Here is a 12287-nt window from a genome sequence, read left to right as displayed (position 1 = left end):
AATTTTTATTAAATTAACCATGATTAATAACACTCTTTGAAATTTGTTGTTGGAATTTTCGGAACTTAATTGCTAATTTTGACAATACAAACATCATTTCAGCATTTATTTAAATAAAAATCCCAATTTCTCTATGGGCCATTTTCAGTCGATTTACTATCTCAGCCCGCAAATCAAGTCTAATTTGCCTCCCCCAACTCCTCCTCTGATTGCGTTGTAGACACTTGATGGCAAGGCCATCAAGTGTGTGCAGCCCGGCGATGGAGACGGGCCGAAACGGAGGTGATCTGAGCCATTCAATTTGATAGATGGCTTGGATCGCCTGCGCACCGTTGAAGATGCATGTGCATTGGAAACCCTAACCCTCACGTTCCCTCGTTCTCTATCCTGATCCTCTCTCCCAGCAATGAGCGAGCGGCGGTGGCGGCGACACTCTCTCATTCCGCGTGCGACAACAGCGGCGGCGGTGCCCTTCCCCCATTGCGAGCGACGGCGTCGGTTTCCCCTAGGAGGATCCGATGGCGTTGGCGGCTGCAAGTGGCGGCGGCGCCGCCCTCCCCCACCGCGAGCGACAGCGTCGGCTTCCCCTGGGTGGATTCGGCGGCGATGGTGACTTCCCACGGACGGATTCAGCGGCATCGGCGGCTTCCCGCGAGGTTGAGATAAGATTTGTGCGCTTTTTATTATTTTTCATGTTCCTTTTCTCTTTCTTTGGATTGTCCAATTGGATTTCAATCAGATTTACGGATGAAAAAAATTCACAGACGACGGAAGCAAATTGAATCGGACTTTTTTTTGCCCGATTTTTTTCACCCTGTTTTTCACGTACGGAATCAAATTCGATTTGTTTTTTTTATTGTGTCGCATTTTTTTACCGCATCACATATAATTTGATTCGATTTCGTTTCGCCCTTTTTTCACGGACGGACAATGGAAACACTTCTAATTTTTTAAGTAGTAGAGATAGAGATACCTATCGAAAACTATGATACCATATTCATATTCATATTTGAGAAAAGAATATTTGTATCTGTATCCGTATCTAGACTATCCAAAAATTATACGCACAGAATGGTATCCATATTTGTTTTTCACCAGAGCGGCTGAAAACTATATGCTTCGTTTTCACTAGACCGGCTGAAAACTATCCGCTTCGTTTTTTCTCCTAGTTATCTCCACTTATCTACTATATTCATTCTGATTTTCCTGATAAAACACTCTTGAGTTTATGGTAAATGCAGAAAGTTTAAGTTTATATACACAAGGTAATTGAAACATGTACATAAAAAAATACAGTATATTTTTAATGGTTGAAGGAACAACTATGAGGAATATTTTAGTACTCTCGTTATCTTGGTCGCTTGGGACATTTGGAAATATAGAACCGATTGTGCTTTTTCAATATTGCAACTCCTAGTGTAGCGGTTGTCACTCAAGATGTGGTTAATGAAGGTGCACTTTGATGCTTGACTAGAGCATCATAGCTCTAGGAGACGTTGGCTCTAGCTGTGTTTAGATCCAAAGTTTTTCTTCAAACTTCCAACTTTTTCATCACATTAAAACTTTCATACACACATAAACTTCAAAAATTTCCATCACATCGTTTCAATTTCAACTAAACTTTTAATTTTGGCGTGAACTAAACACAAACTCTATAGCCCTTTTGTGTCGTAGGGTGTTTGTTTGCAGTTGTATTTTCTTGTTATATTTTTTGTTGCAAGACATGTTGGTGTTAGGGGAAGGGGGTTTCTAATTCCGCACCCTTTGTTATTTTCTATCTTGCTTAATATATAAAATGATGTGTGTATCTTAAACATGTTAAAAAAATAAAAACGAGCAGTAAAATCATGTCTCCAGCTATCTGAATAAAAAACGATATTCCCTCAAATATTTGTAGAAGGAAGGATTTAAATCAAGGTAGGCTTGCACATCACCACCAGATCCAAGGAGTCCCCTCTTATCCGGTACACATATAGACCTAAATTAATCAAAAAGCCTACTAAATAAGCATTGTTAAATTTTGATAAAAGCATATACGTAAATAATGTAAGTTGCTCCTTCTATTTTATATTATAAGATGCTTTCATTTTCTTTATTTGACCAAGTTCATAAAAAAAATAAACGTTTTCAATACTAAACAAACATCGTATCAAAATATATTCAATTCAATGTTTGGTTTAACTAAACTAATTTGGGGTTATAAAAATGATTATATTTCTCTATAAATTTGATTAAAATTTTAAAAAAATGACAAATCGATTTATATTTAGAACGGATCGGAGGGGCCGGGTATGCGAAATTGGTAAACGGTACATCGACAAGGCATGTTTTCCATGGTCGATGGCAAGCTAGAGCCCTAGAGGTCATGGTGATTGTAACGGAGACTGTAACGGTGATTCTCATGTTATAAGCCATTCACACCAATTTCTAGCTAGTTTCCTCTGCAAGATATATTGAATCAAACGACTAAAAATCATGCACTGCAGGTTAGAACTGACTTGACAATTACAAATGAAGTGCCATACCGCAAGTCATTCGCTATCAAGGATTTAAGCTCACCATATAGTCAATCATAATGACTTGAAAGGTCCCGTTCACAAAGTCATTATGTAAACTATACTCATTTGATAGTAACCTTTTTTTTAAAAAAAAAATCAGAGACATTCTAGAATCTAATATACAACCAAGATAAAAAATAAAGCAGCCAGCCAACTTTTTTTGAGAATTTGTTGTTGATTTTTCCCCCTCAGCCGCGGAGTTTAGGAGGAGGAAAATCAGCTACAAAGTGCTCTTCTAGACTTTGAAAGACGATACGTATTGGATCTATCAGTAAAAAAAGTGGAAACATGTGTTTTTGAAACTCCATCAGGTCAGGTGCAAATATATACTACATCAGGTATTATATAGCGTAGGTGTTTAGGCACTAATAAAAAACTAATCAGTTAGTAAACCGCGAGACAAATTTATTAAACCTAATTAATCCATCATTAGCAAGTGTTTATTGTAGCACCACATTGTCAAATCATACAACAGTTAAACTCAGGCCCTGTTTTTTTCAGCTTAAGATTATTATAATCTAGATTATTGAGTCAGATTACTATAAGCTAGATTGTTATAATCTGTAGTAGAATAAGTTGTTAGTTGTTTCTTTGCTAGATTATTAGAGCCTAGATTATTGGGTTTGCAAGTCTAAAGAGGGAGTGGGGTGGCATGGTGGGTAATTTTTCACCCAATAATCTAGAAAAAGCTCACCTAAATGAGCTTATCAAATTATAGTAAGCTGGGTTTCAGATTATAATAAGCTACTTCAATAAGTTGTCTGTTTCTTTCAGCTTACTCCTAATAATCTGGATTATAATAATCCCAAGCTGAAAGAAACAGGGCCTTAAAAGATTCGTCTCTTAAATTAGTCGCAATCTGTGTAATTAATTATTTTTAGTCTATATTTAATACTTGATACATATGTTAAACGTTTGGTGTGATAGGGTAAAAATTTTTTTGGTTGAGATCTATTCAGGGCCTAACTGTTCAAAAATTTTCACAATTTGACCATTTGCAAAAACTATTTTTACAAATGAACCGTCGGCAAAACTTATTTCAAAAATAACCCTTTTGTTCAGCGCCAAATCATGTGGCGCTGAGCTTAGACACCTCAGCGCCAAATAGCGTGGCGCTGAATATGCGTTGGCATGCTGACTTAGTCTCCCATCCGCGGTGGCACGGCATTCAGCGTCAGCTGACATGGCGCTGAGGTATCTAAGTTCAGCGCCGAGTGATTTGGCGCTGACAAGAAAAAAAGGTTATTTTTGAAATAAGTTTTTGACGACGGTTCATTTATAAAAATGGTTTTTGCAAGGGTCAAATTGTGAAATTTTTAGCTAACTGTTAGTATATAAACATAAAGACTAGAAAGCGTCTTCAAAGGAAGTTACTCCGTGGCCACGTCACCGGTAACCTAATAATGCACGCAAAAGAAACAAAAAATAAGAAGTCTGAACTAGTAGCAGAATACTAGATGGACGGCTGGCGTTGGAGCAGAGACCGTTGACTACAGATGTGAACCGTCGGATGGTGGCTGCCTCCCTCACGGCGTCCCCATTTTTGCTTACGCGGCAAGAAAGAAGGGAAGGCAACTTGGCATCCAAGGAAGATGCGCGCCAAACGCTCACCGCCAGCGTGGCCCCGCGTGCGGGTGGGCCCACATGTCGGTGAGCGGGGTGTAGGGCGTGAGCGGTAGGCGAAGTAGGAGGATGGGACACGACAAAGGCGTGGACCTCGCGGCCCAATAATTCCACCGCCGCACGCCTCTCTCCCTTCCTCCCCTCCTTCCTTCCTCCCCGCCTCCCGCTCGCTGCCTTCGCCGCCGCCTCACGCCGCCGTGATTTGAGTTAGGTTTTTTTTTTTTTCTCTGACCAGACTTGCCGGCGAAGGAACCACCGGCGGGCACCGCCTCTCCTCGGCAATCGTTGCCGGGGATAAAGTGGGGTCGTTAAGGGAGCGGTAGGTTTGGGGGTTTGGGATTACAGATCGAGGAAGATGAAGCAATCCATATCGTCTATCATCTTTGTATCTACTCACGCTGCTGCTGCTAACTATAGGTAATTATTATCCATCGATCGATTCGTCACCCTAATCCTCCCTTCATCTGGATCTGCTTTTTTTGTTTATTGTTTTTAGCAAATTTTTTCGTCTCCCTTTCCAATTTATTTTATTTTGTGCCAGCCGATTTAGGTAGATTTAAGATTCCCTACCTGTATACTTCCTTCCCAATTTATTTTATTTTTTATTTTGTCCAGCCGATTTAGGTAGATTTAAAATTCCCCACCTATATACTTGTACGATTGATTTGCTATAAACTTAATTTTTCTACTTATCATATATGAATTCGCGTTAGACTCCTCTTAAATCACTATTTTAGTCAAGGGGTTGCCCCTGTCTATGCTTGTCAGTTTTCGATGTTAAAGTTAACTGAATAATTCTATGAAGTTCCGATGAATTTTGTGTCATGCTGTATATAACTTTGGTAATTTCCGCAACATGCTAGTTTCATTCAAAACTGGGAATGAACAGCCCCACATGCTAGTTCGTCGCCACACAATCACGCTGAAGGAAATTTTCTTGTTGGTGTTTGTCTTGTATTTTTTTTCTCCAATAATCTATTCCTACTGCCTAAAGTACCACACAAACTACGTTTATGCTAGTAACAGTGGCTATTGTTTTGAGCGACTTTGGCATGCAGTCTGTCGTATTGATGATTTCAAATATTGTGTTTTTGAAGTGTTCTCTAATATCTGGCTTTCATTTTCAGGATCATTTCGCTTCTGCCTCTTTCTGACCCGACTCTTTTTGGTTTTTGCCTCGTCGATAATGAACTTGAGTACACTCAGAAGCTTGCCTATTAGCTTAGTGTAAATAGTAGGCTTGTTGGAGTTTAGTTTGTTAGAAATTATTAGTCTCTGGTTCATTTCAGCTAGCAACCATGGCTGCGATGAACGAAAAGGTATTGGATAAATGTGGAGGAAACATAAGTAGCCTCAAGAGAAAGCGGGACAACCCAGCTGCACGTTGCGCTGATGCCAGCAACACCTCTAAATTGCATAAGCATCCCGCCGATAACTCTGTTGTTAGGTTTTATGTTGATGAAGGTCACAAGGCAAAGATCAAGTGCCATTTCAACATGCAGATTATACAGAGTTATCAGAATTTCATGACTAGTGCTTTACCTAAGCGAATTCTGCTTCGTCAAGGTGGTGAATGGAAAGACTTTCCAAAGCAAATTGTCAAGCTTGCCCACAGTGATTTTAGGACTAAGAAGACAATCACAGAAGGTGAACACCAGACCCATCTTTTTTTGCTGGATTTTGTGCACATGACATTCATAGACTCAAAGACAGGCCTTCAGAGGCCAATAGCTTGGATTGATGAGAATGGGAAGCAGTACTTCCCAGAATTTTTTATTGAAGATAAGACACTGTATAGGAAAAAGGAATTGGGAAATGGTAATAATGTATACATAATTGTCGAGCCCAATGGGACACAAGAAATGAACGACCACTTTGGAACATCAGAAAGTTCAGCAGAAAGCTCGAATTTTGAATCTAGCACTGATGATGTTTCCAGCCCTAAGAGAGCCAAGGCTGAGAGGAGTGTCGCAGGAAACAAAACTGGTGGTGTCAAAGAAACTATTGGAGAGAATGAGCCACATGCCTTGCTGCCTATTCCCTGCAGATCTCTACCACAAGATAAGCTGGGTGACCATTCACGTGTTCAACTAGCTATTTCTGCTGTTCAGAAATTGTTGCTGCAGGGTCTGGGCACTGTTCTTGGTTCCAAGGACATTGTTGGGATCTACAGAACACCAGCAGTAGATAACCATAAAGAATTTCGTTATAATCTTTTCAAAAAGCAGGCAGAGCATACTAAATGTAAGCGTGGCAATGCAAATGTCCGCTATGCCTGGCTTGCTTGCTCAAAAGATGCTGTGGATGAAATGATGTTGAATGGTGTCATGCACTTTGAGAAGACTGTTAAGTGCCCAGACTACGGAATTGGCACAATCCTTGCTCCAGCAAATTGCTCCAATACCTGGTATGCTCCTGATCTATGAATCATCCAGTGGGCCAAACCTGTTGTGATTATAATGATCATCTAAGCCTGCTATTGATACTTCCAGTCTGTTTTTTTCTTATCTTTTAGATAAATTGTTGCTCACATGTTGCTAATATTACTGACATTTTTCATTTATTTGCTGTTCACATGTTTTTTCTTATGATATCATCAAATTACTACTTCAATTATATATTTCTTTTGTTCCCAAGTTTTTATTTTCCTAACCATTGCGAAATTCAATATTTGTATTACTTTCTGCAGTGTGAATTACTCTGATGTTGATGAAAATGGCATTGTCCATATGATGTTGTGCCGTGTTGTAATGGGGAACGTAGAAATAGTTCACCATGGATCTAAGCAGCATCGGCCTAGTAACGAGTATTTCGATAGTGGTGTAGATGACATTAAAAACCCTCAACATTACATTGTGTGGGATATGAATGTGAATAGTCACATCTATTCTGAATTTGTAGTCACCATCAAATTGCCTTCTAGAGTCAAAGGTAACTAATCGCAACTGTTGTGTCATTCTTTAAAAAGTTTTGTTTAGCCTTGCATAACTTGTAAAGCTGGCAGCCCCAGATTTTCTTATGAGTGAGCCTTTTCATTATGTGCTAGATTCTCCTGCCACCGAAGAAGATTGTCACAATTTATCAGAGGTTTCATCACTGATCTTGAGCTCTGGTTCGCCTGATAGTGTATCACAGGTAAGAAGATACTTATCAATGGGACTTGATAACATTGCTATTGTTAGTCAACTTCTGTTCTCATACAGACAAGTTCCACTGTTGGAGCAGCAGCAGCATGCAGTAATTCAGACAGTGACTGAATCAACTATTGACTTGTGCTTGCTTTTGAGATTAGACTTCAAGCTGACTGTAGTATTTTATCTTTGATAGAAACCTCCAAATATGATAAGTTTCCTGTTAACCATGCTATCTATATTGGGGTGGGTTTAAGAATCAAATAACAAACATCCTCTTCTCCACAAACAGGACATGAACCTTCAGGCTTCTCCAGCATTGGGAGGTCATTATGAAGCCCCCATGTTAGGAGATAAAGTGGAAAGGGCTCCAAGCACGCCTTGGATGCCTTTCTCCATGTTATTTGCAGCGATTTCAACCAAAGTTTCTGCTGAGAATATGGACATGGTCAACAGTTGTTACGAAGAATTCAAGGTTGTCTATTTTGTTACCATATTTTTTACTGAGTTTGCCCTCCTTTTTGCTGGTGTTTGGTGTTTGAGCTCCTTTGTTCTTTTGTTGTGTTACCAGAGCAAGAAAATAAGCCGAGTCGACCTAGTGAAGAAGTTAAGGCATATAGTTGGTGACAGAATGCTTATATCAACAATAATGCGACTCCAAGATAAGGTGTGCACTTCTTCCAGGCAATCTTAGCTCCTGATTCATGTGTGATATGAAAGCTCCTGATTCATGTGTGATATGAAAGGCGGCCGCCTTGCCTTAGAGCTGTCATGATCTTCATGTTCTGAAGATACTTTTTTTTCCAATACATAAAAGAAAAATACTTTTTTTTCAAATACATAAAAGAAAAATACTTGCAACGAGTTGCAAGAACATAAGAGCATAATCATGTTTTTGTTTATCTTTTTTCATGCTTCCTAAGAAGAATATACTTCGCTTGCATTTCAACAGTTGCCCCCTATGTCGAGGCATGAAGCACCCAAACACGTGGGCCAAGATGATGGCTACACCATGAAGTCGTCGGTGCGGATGGTGAGAGAAGCAACTGGCCGACTTGACTAGTGGAGAGAAGCTTATCTCACATAAGTTGTCTGCGTCTGTATATGATGCGGGTTTGTCTTTTCGGTCCTAGGATTCATGTTGTCAAGATTTCTGTCATCGGTTTCCGATGCGAAATGATGATTTCAGCTTTACTCGTGGACCTGAGGTTACACATACAATTGATAAAGTTCCTTGTTTACCCTCCTGTTTCTTTTTCTTCTCTTTGCATAAAAACATGTAATGTTATATACATATTGATTAATGTTATTGTTTCGCCATAGTCGTGGTGTTGTGCTTTAATGTTATTGTTTCGCCATAGTCGTGGTGTTGTGCTTTGCCGCCTTGTTCAGTCTTTAAGCCAAACTTGGCAAAATTATTACTCAGATGACAGGCGCGAATTGTCCATAGCTAATGACTACACTTATTCACGGTTATATTTGCTAGCACTCACGGTTTGCTTAAATTTAGATTATATTTTAACAAACTAAAGTTATCTTCAAAACTTCAGCAAAGGTTATCTTCAAAGTGCAAATTTGGCATAATTTCTCGCAGTTGCAAAAGTGCATACTCCATGAACCATGCATAGCTGAAGCAAGGTTTTGTTATGGTTTATATTTGCCATGAGATCTGGTAGTTTTGGCACAGCTTAAAAAATAGTGGCACGAAAGTTTCAAACTGTAGTAACACAAGAGTATTTTACTAGCAGTAAGAATCTCGTGTAGTAGCTGGCTGCAAAGAAAAGATGCCATGACACAGCTAAAGCTGAATCTGGGAAATGCCCCGTGAATGTGGATTCCATGGAACTGAAGCGCCTCCAGAGAGAAGAAAAGCGACGACGAAGAGGCTAGAATGAGAATCATGTACTGTATATATACTACTACTAGTGAGTACTGAGTATGAAAATCATATGTTGGTGGGTGGTGCGTCGGAGTCAGGATCCCAGCCGGGAGGCTCGATGTTGGGCCAATCCCCTCGGCATCCCAGCCTCATGTATAGGCTCTTCTTACCTGTCACCATCCAAACTAACTAGTGTGTTAGTATTACATTTCATGTCATCACTCTTATTATCATTGCCAAGTTTTATCTAATTTAAGATGATTTTAATTCAATTTTTTGGTAACAAATAACAAGGCTAGCTAGCTAATTGGATGATAGATACTTCACCTGCTAGCTTCTTGTCTGCCAATGTTAGCTGCTTCAAGGCCACAAGGCAACCCTGGGCAACAGCTCGTGTGTACTCCGGATCCCATCCACCAAGCTTCACTACTACATCAGCTTTCGCGTACGCAACATTTCCCGAGCTCACACTTCTACGGGCCTCTTCTTTGGCAGAAGCTTCATCTATGTACATATGACATCCACATCAAAGGTAAAGTAACTAGGAGTAGTAACCTCTGGAGATTAATGGACTTCATTATGTACATATATAGTAGTAGTGTACTAGGAACAGAACAATGCTAGCCTTCCTTTCCTAGTTTCCTTACCGCTGGCATCGGAGACCGACAACCAAACCGTAAATCCAGCATGAAGATACTGCCATTTATCAAATCTGCTAGCAGCTCCTTGCTTTCCCCCCAGAGTTGCTACGACTGTACGAACATGGCTGCGAGGGAGAAATAGTCTTTTAAGCATACTGAGCAAGACATCAACCAAAGGTAACAAACTAGGAGTAGCCCACAAAAGCAACCTGCTAAGGCTTTCCAGCACAACACATTCAGCTTCTGCTACCGAATCCACTCCTTCCGAAGCCAACCCTACAAGAAATAACAGCACTTTTGTCAATTCACTGTAACAGTATGAACTACACATAACAACTTCTGATGCCTGTAAAACAACATGGTTGTTGCAACTTTTATCAACAGAAATGAGGCGATAATTTTTACATTTGTCAATAGACTTTTCGGTGGCACTTTCTAGCAGCTCACTTGTGCAGACTGGAAGGTAACTGCAAAGGTACAACCAGCAAATATATTTCAGGGGCCTTATATGCGATAAACTAGCAATGAATTGTATATGTTCATGCATGGTAGCAAATATTGTAAAAGGATACCTGATCTATACTCAGTATGTAACTATATAAATCTCATTCTAATGAACTACCATTTGCACTTGTATAGTATAAACTAGAAGGTTGAGAAGAAACCAGAATGGCAGAATTCAAATTGCAGTTTGAATCATTAAGAAATGAGATGCACATACCCAATTCCCTCAGCTATTTCTTTAGCAACTGCCTCGTTTATATCTGTGGAATCACCAACAATATGAACACTAATCCCTGTCAAAAGCTGAGTGATTCCAGAAGTAAGGGATTCCCAAGATTCATCAATGTCGGGCCATTTCAGCTCTTGCTCAACTTTCTTTAGATTCACTACCAATTGATCCTCATCAATGAACCTGCAAGATGAACATAGAATTGGTCAACTTTCTTAAAACCTCTACAAGAGCAAGCTAGTAAATGACTGGTGCATACCATATAGTCTCAGAAGACTTAATCCTATCAAAGAGTTGTTTAACATTGATCAAAGTCCGCAGTGTCCCATCCGACTTGGCTCTGACCAACAGAGACGTATCATCGACGTCAACAAATACATCTCTTGAATTCTCAATGCCGAGCTTTCCTATGTCCAGCCTCAGCTCCACCTCTCCGCCACCATCAGTAAACTAGGCAAACAAGAGCAGCTGATTATTTTTGACAACATGAGTGGGAGTAGGAGTATTATTTACCTTACCCAACATCATTATATTATAAAAAAAAACCCTAAAAGCTGTAAAATACAGCTCATAGGAGTAGGCACGTAACAGACCTTGTGAATTACAGGGGATGAAAGACAGGCATATTGATATATTGTTGCACATTATCTTCCAAAACAATCCCCATATGTTATGCTATATAAACGGTACCAAAGTTTAGCGGTGCAAGGATCCCAAATTCCTGATTGCCTAATTGGGTTTCAGGGTCAGTGAGTTAAAAAAACTCCATTGCTGCTTAATTGGGTTTAGGATTTAACGGATAGAGACTGTGACTCGCGTAGATAGATAAACTAAACAGCAGAAGAGCAAGCAAGCAAGAAGATGAAATACTAGTATGTGGAGAGAAGAGCAGGTTGCTTTGCTTGCCTCGTAGTCTTTCGCTGGGGCGGTCGATGACGAGACGGAGGCGCGGGGGAGGGGGCGGGTCGGCGGTGGGAAGGCACCAAGAAGAAGAAGAGAGCGAGGCCAAGGTGGGCGAGCGGGAGGCCTGAAGCAGCAGCAGAGAGTAGCGAGGTGGGTCGGGATTGACGGGGAGGAGGAGGAGGGCGGCGGGGCGGAGAAGCAAGTAGAGGCCAACATGACTCACACTCACAATCAGCAGCCGGTGAGGAGTGCAGCAGGCTCAGCTGCAGCACCGCCACCGCAGGAGGAAGAAGATGACTCCCTCCATCTCTCTCTCACTTCCCTCTCTTTCTTGGGCTGGGCCGGGCCTGGCCTGGCCTGGCCTGGCCTTGTACAGTACGTTGCAGTAACATGCCACTTCCCTCTCTTTCTTGGGCTGGGCCGGGCCTGGCCTGGCCTGGCCTGGCCTTGTACAGTACGTTGCAGTAACATGCAACACCGTGCGACAGACACTACGAGCCAATGTTTACTTCGCGAAAAGAAAATTAATTTTTATATGTCATATCGGACATTTGACCAGATGTCGGAAAGAGTTTTCAGACACGAATGAAAAAACTAATTTCATAACTCGTCTGGAAATCACGAGACGAATTTATTAAGCTTAATTAATCCATCATTAGACTAATTAGGCTTAAAAGATTTATCTCGCAATTTCCATGCAAACTGTGCAACTAATTTTTTTAATCTATAATGCTTCGTACATGTATTTAAAGATTCAATGTAACGTTTTTTGAAAAAAAAAAGGAACTAAACAAGGCCTAAATTCCCTCACATGAGATG

General features: G+C 40.5%; 2 protein-coding genes across 4 annotated transcripts; one reads left to right on the top strand and one right to left on the bottom strand.

The window, feature by feature from the left end:
• The first annotated feature begins 4289 nt into the window (after positions 1–4289).
• LOC127786300 (inactive poly [ADP-ribose] polymerase RCD1-like) lies at positions 4290–8634 on the top strand. Of its 3 annotated transcripts, XM_052313654.1 has the most exons (7): positions 4295–4598; positions 5309–6588; positions 6871–7112; positions 7228–7316; positions 7605–7787; positions 7884–7979; positions 8265–8634. In XM_052313654.1, exons 2-7 carry the CDS (start codon positions 5480–5482, stop codon positions 8373–8375), a joined length of 1830 nt encoding a protein of 609 aa, XP_052169614.1. In that variant the 5' UTR covers positions 4295–4598; positions 5309–5479; the 3' UTR covers positions 8376–8634. The 3 variants fall into 3 exon arrangements, with proteins under 3 accessions (XP_052169615.1, XP_052169616.1, XP_052169614.1); XM_052313655.1 differs by lacking the exons at positions 7884–7979; positions 8265–8634 and having other exon boundaries at positions 4290–4598; positions 7410–7644; XM_052313656.1 differs by lacking the exons at positions 7605–7787; positions 7884–7979; positions 8265–8634 and adding an exon at positions 7385–7571 and having other exon boundaries at positions 4291–4598.
• A 317-nt stretch (positions 8635–8951) lies between these two features.
• LOC127786301 (probable inactive shikimate kinase like 2, chloroplastic) lies at positions 8952–11760 on the bottom strand. The gene is made up of 8 exons (XM_052313657.1): positions 11472–11760; positions 10825–11015; positions 10554–10748; positions 10238–10299; positions 10042–10108; positions 9839–9957; positions 9519–9695; positions 8952–9361 (listed from the first exon to the last, which is right to left on the bottom strand). Exons 1-8 carry the CDS (start codon positions 11682–11684, stop codon positions 9258–9260), a joined length of 1128 nt encoding a protein of 375 aa, XP_052169617.1. The 5' UTR covers positions 11685–11760; the 3' UTR covers positions 8952–9257.
• Between the last annotated feature and the right edge of the window lie 527 nt (positions 11761–12287).

Source organism: Oryza glaberrima, chromosome 10 (assembly GCF_000147395.1).
Source record: "Oryza glaberrima chromosome 10, OglaRS2, whole genome shotgun sequence".
NCBI classification, from domain to species: domain Eukaryota; kingdom Viridiplantae; phylum Streptophyta; class Magnoliopsida; order Poales; family Poaceae; genus Oryza; species Oryza glaberrima.
The sequence above is the reverse complement of the archived record's forward strand: the minus strand, read 5'-3'. Positions and strand labels throughout refer to the sequence as shown.

What these genes read in the sequence shown, in the direction of transcription:
- LOC127786300 (XM_052313654.1), top strand. Translation starts at nt 5,480, where the DNA reads ATGGCTGCGATGAACGAAAAGGTATTGGATAAATGTGGAGGAAACATA. An exon ending in ATTGCCTTCTAGAGTCAAAG is followed by an intron (nt 7,113 to 7,227) that starts GTAACTAATCGC and finishes ATTATGTGCTAG; the next exon opens with ATTCTCCTGCCACCGAAGAA. An exon ending in CGCCTGATAGTGTATCACAG is followed by an intron (nt 7,317 to 7,604) that starts GTAAGAAGATAC and finishes CTCCACAAACAG; the next exon opens with GACATGAACCTTCAGGCTTC.
- LOC127786301 (XM_052313657.1), bottom strand. Translation starts at nt 11,684, where the DNA reads ATGTTGGCCTCTACTTGCTTCTCCGCCCCGCCGCCCTCCTCCTCCTCC. An exon ending in CCCCAGCGAAAGACTACGAG is followed by an intron (nt 11,016 to 11,471) that starts GCAAGCAAAGCA and finishes TTGTTTGCCTAG; the next exon opens with TTTACTGATGGTGGCGGAGA. An exon ending in GTCGGTCTCCGATGCCAGCG is followed by an intron (nt 9,696 to 9,838) that starts GTAAGGAAACTA and finishes ATATGTACATAG; the next exon opens with ATGAAGCTTCTGCCAAAGAA.